Below are 13,537 nucleotides of genomic sequence, written 5' to 3' on the forward strand. Positions count from 1 at the left end.
GATTCACTTCTAGCCGGTCAAGGCGCAAATGCGTTAATGGCACCTGTGGCACTTCCTGTGCGAGTGAGTCAGCGTTACTGCGAGATCCAGAAATGACTCAGTGGCACAAAACTGACCCAAACAAACTAAGCTCAGCTCTCTCACTTCCTCCACTGCTTCTGCTTCCTGCTACAGTCCTTCTATGACATGAGAGTTCTGGTCGGCTTGGCTTCAGAGACGTGTAAGCAAATACGTGCTGAAAGTACCACATTAGGCTTAATGCATTCTACAGAGGACAATATGAAAATAAATAAATAAATGAATAAATACATAAATGCCTGGGGGAGTAGAAACAAACAAACACATAAATTTGACATACAGACATATAGGCAGCACAAATGGATAAATATATGAGTAAGAAAATAAACATGAGCAGAAATATTGAAACAAAATGGTATTAATTATTTCTACTTTTTTATTTTTATATATTTTTCTGTATTTTTCTCATTTCAAAAAATAACTCAGAGATAAATGGATAAATAAGTCAGTAAATGTATGGGCAGCAGACAAATGTATAAGAAAAAATTAATTTTAATAAATTATTAAATTATCAGAAATGCTGAAATAAAAGTTTATTTATTTATGCTATTATTTATTTTTATTTACTAATACTCATTTAAATAAATAAATCCATTTCAGATAAAAGTATGAATATACTTTTTACTTTGCATATACTTATTTATGTATAAGTACATAAATGTATGGGCTGCACAAATAAGAAAATAAATATGAGCAGAAATACTAAAATAAATACATGAAGGCTTTCAGAGATTTCTACTTTGATTTATTTCAGTATTTCACTCTTTTGAAAAAAGCAAACAAAAAATTAGGTAAAACAAATGAAAAAAGTAATGCTGAAGTAAATAAATAGTTTTTTATCTATGCTTTTATTAATGTCTGTATTTTTGTATTTTACTCATTTATTTAAGCTTTTATGGCACACAATTCTGTTCTTTTACATTTATGTACTTACTTTTCATAAAATCATGCTTTTGCTCTCTGTAGCAGGCTAAATAAAGCTTATAAAACTAAGCTTTAAGTAGTAAGAAGCAGAAAGCTGCAGGACAGAAATCTGGTCTGCGCATGACCAGCAGGTGCTGTCCCATCTCCCAACACTAGAGGGCAGGAGGGAGCTGCATATCTTCAGGCACAGAGATTACACCCGAGAATGCAATAAGCTGTACTGCCAAATTCAGTTGTAGTCTGAAGAGTCAAGGAGGAACCAGTATAACTTTAACAGACACATCTGTACACGTGTACATACGAGTCCCCGTCTGTCACAGACACAAAGTAATTCCATGTCTGTGAATTGATAAAAGCGAGTGAACTAGGGCTTCATAAATGTATCACAAATGGTCACAAAAATCAATTTCTGGACAAAGAAAATCAAAAATTCAATATTATGAGTCAATATAAAAATCATGCAAATGCTTTTTACGCAGCTCCCTGAAGAGACTGAAGAACATACTTGCTGACTGCAGTTTTAGAGCAGTGTAATACTGCAGCCACCTCTCCACAGGCCTAATGCATGACTCACTGAGCGGCCAATGTGCGGCAGGAAGAGAGTGGACAGAGCGAAAGAGACAGAGAGAATGAGCTCTTACTTTGGGTCTGTGGTATGTATGCAGCCAGCAGCTTGGCTCTTTTCTTCTCATAACCCTTTTGTGTAATATCACCTAAAAAAAAAACAAAAACAAAACAGCGTTAGGTTAATAAAGACACATACACACATGTAAGGGCTACATGATATACAGCCGTACACAAAAGTTTGGGTGCCCCTTGTCAAATATGTGCCCACTACAGAGAACACACTTCCATTTATTTTAATGCACAATTACTGTTTATTTGTTGAATTTAACATTTTGGGAAAAATGAAAATGAGCCCATGCAAACATTATGGTACATTTAGTATAAAATTCATAAAATGTCATATTTATGTTTGTTCTCTGTAAGTCACAAGTAATTTGACTGGGTGTGTCCAAAACTTTGCACACAACTGTTTAAGCAGACAATATATTACTTGCAGATAAATGAAAAAAATATATTATTATTGGTCTCAATCAATCAATAATTCTGCTTCCTCATTTTAGCTTGCGCACATGTAGTCAGTACTACTGGGCAATTTCATGTTTTTTCAACTCACTCAAAGGACGTTACAAATGCCTACCATTGCTTGCTTAATAATGTACAATATTTCCATAAAATAATACCATTGTAAGTGGCTGGATAAGAGTGTCTGCTTAATAATGTACAATATTTCCATAAAATAATGTGAATTTTTAAAATAATGTCTTATGTCTGACGTCTGGTGTTATGGTGGCTATGAAAAATTGATCAGTCTTCAGAGTTGTAACTTGTCCTACGCTTACTGCACATATTTTATACATCCAAAAGTTCGTGGACGTCTGCTCATTCAGAATTTCTTCTGAAATCAAGGAGACTAATAGGGAGTTTAAACTATCTTTTGCTGCAGTAACAGCCTGTACTTTTTTAGGGTGGCTCTGCACCAGAACTTGGAACATTGTTGTGAGGATTTGATTACAAGAGCATAAGTGAGATTGGATAATATGTTCTTGCAATCTAGTTCACCTCAAACGTATTGGATGGAGCTGTATCACTCCAAAGAACACAGTCCAGCGCTGGGGGATTTTATACCCCTAAAGCCAATGCTTGGTGTTAAGCGTGGTGACCCTAGGCTCACTTTCTCCAGTGTCCCCCATTCGATTGGTAATGCTTTTGTATGGAGATTATATAAGCTGTTTGAGCAACTGAACTCCAGCCATGGGGCACTTTAAAGAGTTTAATGTTCTTTGCTGTGTTGTTCAGCATTACACCCTTCAGCCTTGCAGAACATTTTCAATGTTCTCTCACTGCTACACTCAGCATGCATTACGCAAATGCATCGCACGATCACTGGCAAGCCAATTCTGACTGCTAGCCTAGCCAGGCATCTATAGGCTAATAAATACAACCAAGCTAGCATTAGCTTAACCCTGATTTCGGTTGTCAAACAAAATCATGAAGAAAATAGTGATTATTTAGCACAAAATGGATAACAGAGGCAAGCTTTTAATCCTGACAGCCAGAGAAAAGAAGCCAATCTGAGGTAAGGAATCTAGACAGCCAGTTAGCCACTTTGCTAACTTTAGCTTTTAGCTTGTTACCCTCCTCATCTGTTTTTTGAGTAGCACATTCTCCCCATTGTAATAAAGATTTGAAGACAGTTAATATAGGTATGTGGTATACAGGATATCTGACTTCCAGTACTATTAGCATTCTGCCTGCCTTCTACACTAATCGGCAAAAAAAAATAATAATAAAATAAATAAATAAAAATAATAATCAAAAAAGGCCATCCCCAAAAATCTAGTATGGAGTATGTCTTTAAACCATAAGATCTCACTCTAGAGACTACGTAGCACTGCAGTTGGATGTGTTCACATAAAGCTGTAGCAATGGTTCATCATTTGGAGTGTCTTGTTAATGTATTTCAATAACCGATTATTACTATCGGTGGTGAGCACAACAAGGCATTAACTACTGTTTATGGGCCATCAGCCATCTGTACACCGCTACATCCTTAATACACATGCAGACACAAACAGAAGTCAACTGTGATTAGACAAACAAAAATAAGAGCTTCATTCCTGAGAAAGCTGGTGTCATTTATAGAACGCGTTCCCTGCTGTCATCATGTCATCACGTTCCAGGATTGCACACGAAACGTACTGTGTGTTTATGTATGTGTTTTTTTCAGAGGGAATTGTGGGGGATTTACCACCTTCACTTCAACACGATCTTGTGGCTACACGCAGACCCAGAAAAACTTCAGCAGAAGCTAATTACAGGTTAAGCGGAAACTTGCTGTGTTCACTGCTGCCTCTGTAAGACGAGGCTGTATTAAAGACTAAAGCAATCACACAGAAAAGCAAACAAACACAAAAGCAGAAACCTGCCATGTGAATCAGCATCACATGCAGCCCCCTCCTCCACTCTCCCTCCCCCCATTCTCTCGCTCTTTTCTACTCCGAGCAGCTTTTGGCCTTGACCAACACTCCAAACCTCACCACTGCCACTCAGGCTAAAGTCCACTGTGAGAGTTCCCCCAAAGCGTACACGCTCTAACACACAGCATTATTTCCCCCCAACCTAATCTCTATCTGCCACATTGTACAGTTAATTACAGCAATCATTTCAATGCTTTTCTCTGTAGACTTAGCAAAAGAACCTATTGACTTAGCAAAAGCCCATTGACTCAAAACTCAGTTTTAATAGAAGCCCATAGGCCAGTGTTCACTCATGCTATGAGAAAACTGGGGATACATTGGTAAGCTAAAGCAAACACTGAAATTAAAATCCTTTGTCAAAAGCCAAAACCAAAATTCAGGACACACTGGGCCAAAAATCGGACCTGGAAACCGGAAAAATCTCACAAAAAGTTTTATAGGCTAGAGAATGTGCCAAGAAATCAAGCGTTCTCGATATCCAAGGTAATCGCACACACATCTCCTAAGCCGCTTATCCTTCTGGGTCACAGGGGGGAGCTGGAGCCTATACCAGCAATCATTGGGCGGAAGGCAGGAAACACCCTGGACAGGTCATCCAAGGCAATCCTATTCTTTTGTAGTCACACTTTGTTTTGAGGTTTGTGATTCTTTTTGTCATTTCAATAACTAAGGCTATACATGTTGTTGTGCTAGCAGGCACTTTCCATTCTGCTCACGTTTTGATGTATTTTGCATATCGAGCAGGTTGTTGTGTGGCATCAAACCTGTAATGCAGAAGGTATTTAGTGTTGTACCCCCCTTTTGAAATTCGGTATAAACAGTGATCACAAGTGGATTGTCTAATGTTCCTCAGAGGAACCGTGAGGTAGTTGCACATGGCCGTCATTTTCACAGTTAAGGCCATTTTCACCGCCTGCTTCATCTGTTTTTTTTTTTGTCGTTTTTTTTCGTCAAAATGTTCAGCTTTTGGTACAGCCTTTAAGTCAACAGATTTTCTTCTATTTTGTAAATACACACTGAAACAAACTGAAATCAATGTCTAGATATAGAGATCATACAGACATTAGTTTAGAAAATGCTGGAGTATTACGTTACTTAGACACATACAATCTCACAATCTCCACACAAAGTAAGCAGCAGAAGCTTTGACAACCTTTGAATGTTTGACAGTGTTTCCATGGTATGGGTCCTGTAGGCAGGAAACAATGCTTATTCTGGTTGCTCTGTGTTAGATCTGATTTAAGAAAACCAAACCGCAGAGGACATGTGGTCTGGCCACAGTCTCCTCCTGTTCCGAGACATTTTCTTCAAATACACAGCCTGTTTGACCATCCATAATTTCAACACAGAAAACAGTCAGCTTGCTGGTCCAGCTTCAGACGCTCCATTCGCAGAGGTACACTGATCGTCTGATAAGCGTTGCAGGCTAAGGTGGAGGTTCAAATCACATCATCACAGTAGAAAAACATGTGGAAAAATGTATTTTTTGAGGAGTGAGCTGTCCTTTTTGTGTTTGGTGCGCTATTTTGTGTGCTGGGTGCCTTGTGTAGCTGTCTTTTGCACCCCAATCTGAAAAAAATTCAACTCAAAGTGGTCAAGCATCATGAGCATTTCTTTTTCCTGTGGTGACCAAACAGATCAAATGAAAGGCAGGTCTTCAGTAACAACCGTAATGGAGGAGGGATTAGTGGTTGCAGTACAGTTAACATGAACAGATCTGACCTGACAAAATTTAGCATTCATCTATATATATACACATATATGAATGTATACGTATGTATACAGATTTATCTGCTTCAAATGTAAGGGGCCGTAAAAGGACCCAGCAGTAATACAAAAGATGCAATAACCCCCACCCCCCAAACTTCTGCAGATTAAGTTAATCACTAGTTAGTCAACATTTGTGCTGTTGAGTGAACTTCTAGACTTCTTCTTCCACACAGTCTAGAGAGTAAGAGAAAGACCTGGGGTACCGTAGCAGCAATTGCTCACAAGCCTTTGCTGCTAGTACCAGACTAAGCAACAGAACAGCAATGCTACTTCATACTTCATCCAAAGCACCTCAAATATATCAATGTGGAGAAAAAACCAACAAAAGAATTACTGATAGCGCTTTATCAACAAGTCCTCACATCATCATCCTCTCCTTTGCTCTTTGCCTTGCTTTTACTTTTTCCTGTACCATATACTGGTTGTTGTTTACAACCTTATTCCTTCAAGTGGACATGCAATTCGGCCACGTGCAGTCCGACTGATTTTGTAAATGACACTAAAGAAAGACATTTCTGCAAGTTTAATACTCTATTCGTTACTATATCATCACTACTGAGGAAAATTTACCCACAATACAAAACGAGATTTCTATCACACAGCAGTAGTTTGGAAAGCAGGCGAGTCTGGGGTTGAAAAAAAGAAACCTTTAGCCAGCTCCAGAGCACAATCAGAGTCAAGCCCCAGAGATGGAGGCCTGCTCAGTTTCATGATTGTGCTGTCCACCCGGTTTGTCTTTTCCGCACAGGAGAGGCCCAGCAGCTCCAGGTGATAAGATTAACCCACACTGCCATGTTTGTTTTAGGCCTTCCTCCCTGAAAAAGATCAACATGCACCTCGACATGAACTCCACAAACAAAAGAGGCCCAAAACAGAGGGAGCTTGAGAGACGCCAAGAGAGCCTGTTGAGCTGTGAGAGATTTACTCAAGAGAGAAAAACAGAAAGAAAAGGAGAATGAAAGGAGGGGCGGGGAGGGAAGAGGGTGAAAGCAAGCGAGAGAGAGGCAGTAAAAGAGAAAAAGCCACTCACTCTCACTCCACTCTCTCACTGTTCAGAAAGATGGTCAGCATTGAGTCTGGAGTTCACGCCTGGTTACCCTCCGTGCCTGAGAATGTGGCCTAGAAATACAGCAGCTCCTGCCTGCCATCTCCTCTACACACACACACACAAAACACTGCACATAATCTCCGACTTCTTTTACTCCAGCCAATAAAACTTTATTGGCAGGAGCGTAAACAGGAGAACTGCCTAAGCTTTCGCAAATAACGCAGGAGTGCTAATAAGCTAACTACCGCCACAGCTACCACCACTGTGCTGGTACGGGTGGACAAGACAGAGCAGTGCTGCTGGAGTTTTTAAACACCTCAGAGTCACTGTTGGACTGAACTACAAACTGCACCCATGTACCATGTAGATGTGTAGATATGAGGAGGTGAAGTTAATAAAGCGGCCAGTCTGGGTGTGTCTGTGTGTCAGTTGTCTGGTTGCTATCAGCACCACTATGAACAATTGTAACTGAATATAAGTTTCTGTAGAACAAGCTAAGAGGGTCTAAAGCTGTTGTCTCCTCACACACACAGTGTGGGGCATATGGAGCAGTTGAGAGGGGTGTGTGTGTGTGTGTGTGGATGAGTGTGAAGGGTCTATGTTGCTGGGACTGATGTAATGTGGTGCGCTCAGCATCACACACATACACTCACAGAGCAGGGTTTGTGCTCACACAACGACAACAGCAGCAGCAGCCCACCACGCACATACTGGCACTGCCCCACCAGCACTGAGGCAGCTTTGTGTCCACCGCTCAGTCTGTCTCTTTCTCTCACACACAAACACACACACAGTCTCTCTCCCTTTCTCTTCTAGTCTGTTTCTCCTTCCCTCAGTCTCTGTCTGTCTCTCAGTCTCTGTCTGTCTCTCTCTCTCTCTCATGCTCGCAATACAATAGCTCATCTATTAACACTCCTTCACACTCTTCCTGTTAGTAGACCACAGAGCACCTGTCTGACACTGCTGGAATGGCTGTGACCGTGGAATTATGGGAAATGTAGTGTAATTTGGTTTATATAAAAACAAATGATGTTCGCAGGACAAAACCATGACGTGAGTGTGTGTGTGAGGGTCAGTGGACAGGATGTGAACGTTCCCCCACCCTGCCGAGCCTGCCAAAAATGGCCCCAGTGTATTCATGAAGAGGAATGTGCTGATTGGATGACAGCCGGGGCCAACTGGCCTGCGCACATGCAGCATTAGCCAAATGTGAAATCTGGCCTGCTCCCCAAATCAAACACTCACACATACACATACAACACAGCCCACACAGCCAAGAGCAACACACAACCTACTTAGATACAGGTATGGGTGTGTGCGCGCGTGTGTGTGTCTGTGTGTAAATACAGTAATGTGCAAAAGTCTGTGCACTTAAACAAACTGCTAAAAAGCATCCACCTTGACAACAACTGTGATTTTGTTTGTAAAAACACCAAATAGCATTAAAATAAAACATGAATGCAATCTCTAATTACTGCATTCATGTTATTTATATTTATTCCAATATTATTGTTTTGGCTAAATACGTACTGTCCAGATAAATAACCATAAAACATAAAAAAACATAATTCAACAACTTTTTTTGGTAAAAATTCGAAAGAAGTAACATCATTGATTCAGGGAACAAAATTCAATTAAATTAAAAATACACTGTGCGTGCGCTGCTGTGAGTTCTTGTAAAGACTGAAATAGTAGGTAGTTGGTCAGATTTCGTGGGAGTTTTTCTGACCACGTCATACGTCTTTATGTATTAACATCACATGGACAGGCTCTAAAAGAGGATCCAGCTCAATGTTTAGGTCTCTAACGCAAAACCAACATTATACTAACTACATTACCTTACATCCTCGATAGACACACCCTTCACCAAATTTTGACTGAGTTCTCTTTGAATTCTCTTTCAGTGAACTCGCAATCATCAGATTCATCCACTTTACAGACATGCCATGCAATCACACATTTCCACCAGAGAGGTCTGCAAATGTATGTAGCAAAGCTGTAATATAATATAACTTAGTATAACAGAAAATAATATTTTTCACAGTACTGTATGTGTGTTACTGTTGACCATTTCATTTTCAGGATATTATCTGTGTCATAAAACATATTTGACCAATGTGCCCATGAAAATGCAAGTGTGTGTGCCTCTGTGAGGCTGTCCATCACACACACACACACACACACACACACACACAGCTCCAGCAGGGTCAGTAGCAGAGGAAATGATAAGCCTGTGAAGCTTCCTGCCCCATCGGGCCTCCGGGTAACTGGAAAAACCCAAGAGCATGAAGAGGAAATATGCAAGCACACACACAAAGAAAGAAAGAAAAAAAACACACAAAAATGAAGGGTAAAAACAAATACACTACCCGACAGGGTGTAGAAAACTTAACCACAGGAGTACTTCGCGTTTTCTTACAAGCACAGACTCAAAAACGTCCACCTCATTAATTAAACTCGGCATCTGCTGTCATTACAGTAAAGCTGAAAGTCGGAGCTGCGCTTTTCTAGTCTAAAGTTGGCTTCTTTGGTTTTAAACTAGAGCTACTAAGCTAATGTAGCTAACAAGTACTGGAAGCTAATGGTACACTAATTAGCAATGAGCAAACTGCATGCCTAAATCATCACAAATCTGACTCAGTATTGAGCTGTAAAGTACTCTCAAATGAGCATCAGACGCTACGCCCACACATACATGCGTTTGATATCTATAGCAGGTTAAGCTGGCCACAGCCTTTGGGATTTTGTCTGTTGTATTCTGATTGGCTATCCGCCAAGTATGCACAACCAAAATCAGACTGGAATTGTCAGATTTTCACTTTTCAGTTGACCAGTTTATTATTTTATTTTAGCTGATGTTTGTTGTGTTTTTATGAGGTAAATAACGCAAGGCATGTGAGTGCACTCACACTGTATTTGAATTCTGTGACATCTGTACCAAAATGGAGAACAATTATACATGACTCAATGTACCAGAGCCAGCTGCCTCCTAGTTTGAATGGAGCACTTTATTAGATTCATTCATTTTAAAAAGACAATTGATTTTCATTTCCACATTTAAAGTGTAAATGAACTCCTACCAGTTTTGCCCTTGAACGCTTCAGAACTGTCAGTCTCGCCTGTTAGGCAAAATCTTGAAAGCCTCACTGCTCCTCAGCAGCGTCGAGCTAGAGAGATGCTTTTTTTTACCCCTGGAAACTAGATAGACAGCACTGAATTGCAAGCCTAGGTTTGTCACGGTCAATAACTTCTTGCTCAAATCCACAGCGTAAATTTACAGAAAACATGTTGCATGTTGTGTACGGCCCTGAAGATCAGGTAAACTTGTATTCTCTCCTCTCCAAGTTTGATGTCAGCATATAACAGTAACATCTGACAAATAAAAGTTGATATGCTAGCTGGGCAGTGCATCTCTCTCGTCTGCCTGTCTGTCATGCTAACCTTGCTGCTTAGAGCATCTCTGTTTTGCTAGCCTAGCTAGGAAGTACATGTCTTGATAGCACACTCCTCATAGGCGCACATTATTTTAAAAGGTGCCGAGTTTTAAGACGAGTCGAGGTTCAGTTACAACTCTGGACTATTGCAAAATGGAAAGCAAGGGATCAACATTGACTATTGATTAAATATTAAACTTAACATGTCGATTAGCTGGGTATACTGGGCAATATGGATGCAGATCTCTCAGCAAATAATAACTATTATTTACCCAAACCATAGTACAAATAGTACTTTATATTTGAAAATATATACGAGGAAATCTGGGGGAGCCAGTTTAAATGGCCCTGATGCAGCTAAAAAAATTTATGCTACTATTATCTTCAGATGCTATGCTTAGGTTCATCAGTATTTATGTTCATGTCAATATTCATTTTTCTTTAAGATTCCATAGCAAATTTTCTATTCAATAAATGTTTATACCTCATTCTGTTCCGTATACGCCTATTTATTCTTAGACCAACAGAGCAAACTGCTTTAAGGGAGGAAGGACTGTAGTGGGAGCACTGGGGTGTCAGGTGTGATTGAATGGTTTACATGGGTCAGGTAGGGGGGAATTTTGCTTAGGGCCCCCGGGAGGTCAGAACCATACCTTTTCCAACGCCTTCAGCGCGATGCTCACTCAATTGTTTTGTATACAGATCAGTTTCCATCCACCGTGACATGTCTTTTGATGTGTAGTGCACATTTTGCATTTGACTGGCTTTGGTTAGGTTGCGGCAGCCAATCTGAGTTTCTGAATTAGGCGAAGTCGTGGAGTGTTTTTGGGCAGCTTTGGGAGAGAAGAAATAGAAAAGCAAGAAATACAACCTGAAAACCAAGACAGAAACAGACGAGGCTCTAGAATTGCTGTTCCAGGACGAACGTACAGTGTGACAACTCTACAGATTCTGAATCATGTTATTTAAAAGATGTGAGTGATTTTGACATCATGAAGCAGATGACAGACACAAAAAAAACAAAACCCTTTCTTATGTTGAGTTTGAGTTTTTAGGTCTCACCATTCAAAGAGAGAGGAGTCCTGTATGGCTGGAAATAATGGTACAGACTTTCCTTTAAGGACTTTCATGATATGTTAACACCAAGCTAGCAGAGTTAGCTTGGCGCTGTATTGGATTGTGAAATCAGCTCTAGTATAAATAAATACACCAAGTTCACAACAGATGTGCAAGAAACATTTCTCACACTGTACGTCCCAGTTTTTAAATGAATACTTCTTTAAAGGTTTGAACTCTGTCTGTTATTATTGTAAGTGCTGCCTGTTCGTTGGTTAGCAGAAAGCTCAGCCTACTCTAGTGAGGGCAGAATAAATCCACAACATAAACCAGTTAAAGAGAGTCTGTTAGCTGCTACCAGTGATGTGTACCTGGCAGTCTGTCAATTTGTGGATTTTCTGGATATGGATTTCAACAACAATAACAACTGGGCTTAATCCAAGTAGCGTTTAAGAAGCAGCATTCACATGTCCTTTGAAGCGCTGCGCTTTCTTGAGAGGTTTATGCCTGTAAAGCACCTGTTCTTGTCATACGTTCAGCTTGAGATCATGGTAGTGACCACAGCAAAACTGCATGCTGTTCCAGAAACGTTTAGAAAAAAACAAGATGTAATGGAACATATAATGATAACTTAAAGTCAGCACACTTGCTTTGCCTAAGCTAAAACAATAATGAATGAAACTTCCATTCCCCAATTGGATGTTTCAGCCATAATCCTGAAATTCAGTGGCCATTTGAAAAATAAGCCAGATAAAAATTGGCAAGCAAACAAACAAATAAGCCGCCGGCCAATCTGTCTATAAAAAAACTCAGAATTGGATGTAAAATTCATGATCGGTGCATCCCTAGCTGCAAATAATCTTGTTGTTCAATTGTAAAGGTAAGGTTTCTCAGTTTTCTAGAATAAAGCTAGCTGAAAACAGAACAAATCACAGCCCTCTTGAAACCTGAATTTTCACATGTATGTCTATCCAAAAGTCTATTTGAGATTATTGAACAACTCAAAATGATTCAAGGCAAATGTGTGATGATACATGCCTGAGTGTTAATAGCCTCCAGTGCAAAACTAAAGAAGCAAATTTCAGACATCAAACATATCTTTGGCTGACTGACTGACATTTGGGATCAGAGGAGAACTGTATAATTTATTTACAAGCAAACCATCACTTTAACAATGAATAACTTTCATTTTTTAATAAACATACCATATATAATATCTGCTTAAGTCTTATATTTAATCTGCTACTTCACTATCTGATCAGTATGGGGTTTGCAGCTGTTTGTGAGTGTGTGTGGGTAGAAAAGGAGAGAGAGAGAGAAAGTAAATTAGTAAGAGATAAAGTAGGACATCCATCTGATGGCCACTCTGAAGGTTAGCTTGTCTGGCACTGATAGCCCTTATCACTGTTGTCTCTGACAGCTTACTTCACAGAAAACACAGAGACTGTCTCTCTCCACAATGAAACACTGCTTTGACTCCATATATCCAGGCCTTCCACATTCAGTCGAACTCAAATTGATTCCAGCGTCCCACTGTCCTGCACTGCTATCACAAAGCAGCATGACAGACACTGGCGTGTGGGATTGGGGAAAGAAACGGACGAGCTGAATTTAGAAAGCCTAAGGCCCAAAAAAGTCGAGCGGAGCTCGGGTGCCGGTGCCCACACACAGCCACAGGCCTGCTGGAGCCGCTGTCGGGAGTGATGAGGAGCAGCGAGATCAGAGCAGTAACCACTGCTAAAGATAATGTGGTGTTCTGGCCAGGGCTGCCAGCAGACTCCAAATGGGGAAAAGCAAGAAAGTAACTCTTAACAGCCTCATCTGAAGTTTATCTGGGTTACTGCCCTTGCTAATATACATTTTAATATGATGTCTAACGATAATTAATGTTCCAGAATAATGCTCAGATCAATCAGACCTCCTCCTGATGAGACATGAAAAGCTTTAATGTCAAGTTGATGAAAGATTACCCTGGTTTGATTAATGTAACCATAGTTTACAGAATCAAATTTTTTTAATTGGCCTACATTCATATAATCCAAGGGTCGGACATGCCGCTCTTTTACTGCTCTGTTGCTGCTCCACAGCAGAATCAGATTTTTAGGTAAACATAAAATAATCCTCCTCTGCAGTAAAATAAAGCTCTGCTGACCGTTCAACACAGTTTTAACAATAAATGGTCT

The 13,537-nt window shown here is 40.0% G+C and overlaps 1 protein-coding gene across 1 annotated transcript in view; it reads right to left on the bottom strand.

The window, feature by feature from the left end:
* dip2ba (disco-interacting protein 2 homolog Ba) overlaps positions 1–13,537 on the bottom strand; it is a 70,581-nt gene that overhangs the window by 26,480 nt on the left and 30,564 nt on the right. The window contains exon 2 of the mRNA XM_036592298.1: positions 1,644–1,715. Within this exon, the coding sequence (XP_036448191.1) occupies positions 1,644–1,715 (72 nt within the window). The remainder of the gene's footprint in view (positions 1–1,643; positions 1,716–13,537) is intronic.

The sequence above is a fragment of the Colossoma macropomum genome, unplaced genomic scaffold, assembly GCF_904425465.1.
Source record: "Colossoma macropomum unplaced genomic scaffold, Colossoma_macropomum, whole genome shotgun sequence".
Taxonomy (NCBI): domain Eukaryota; kingdom Metazoa; phylum Chordata; class Actinopteri; order Characiformes; family Serrasalmidae; genus Colossoma; species Colossoma macropomum.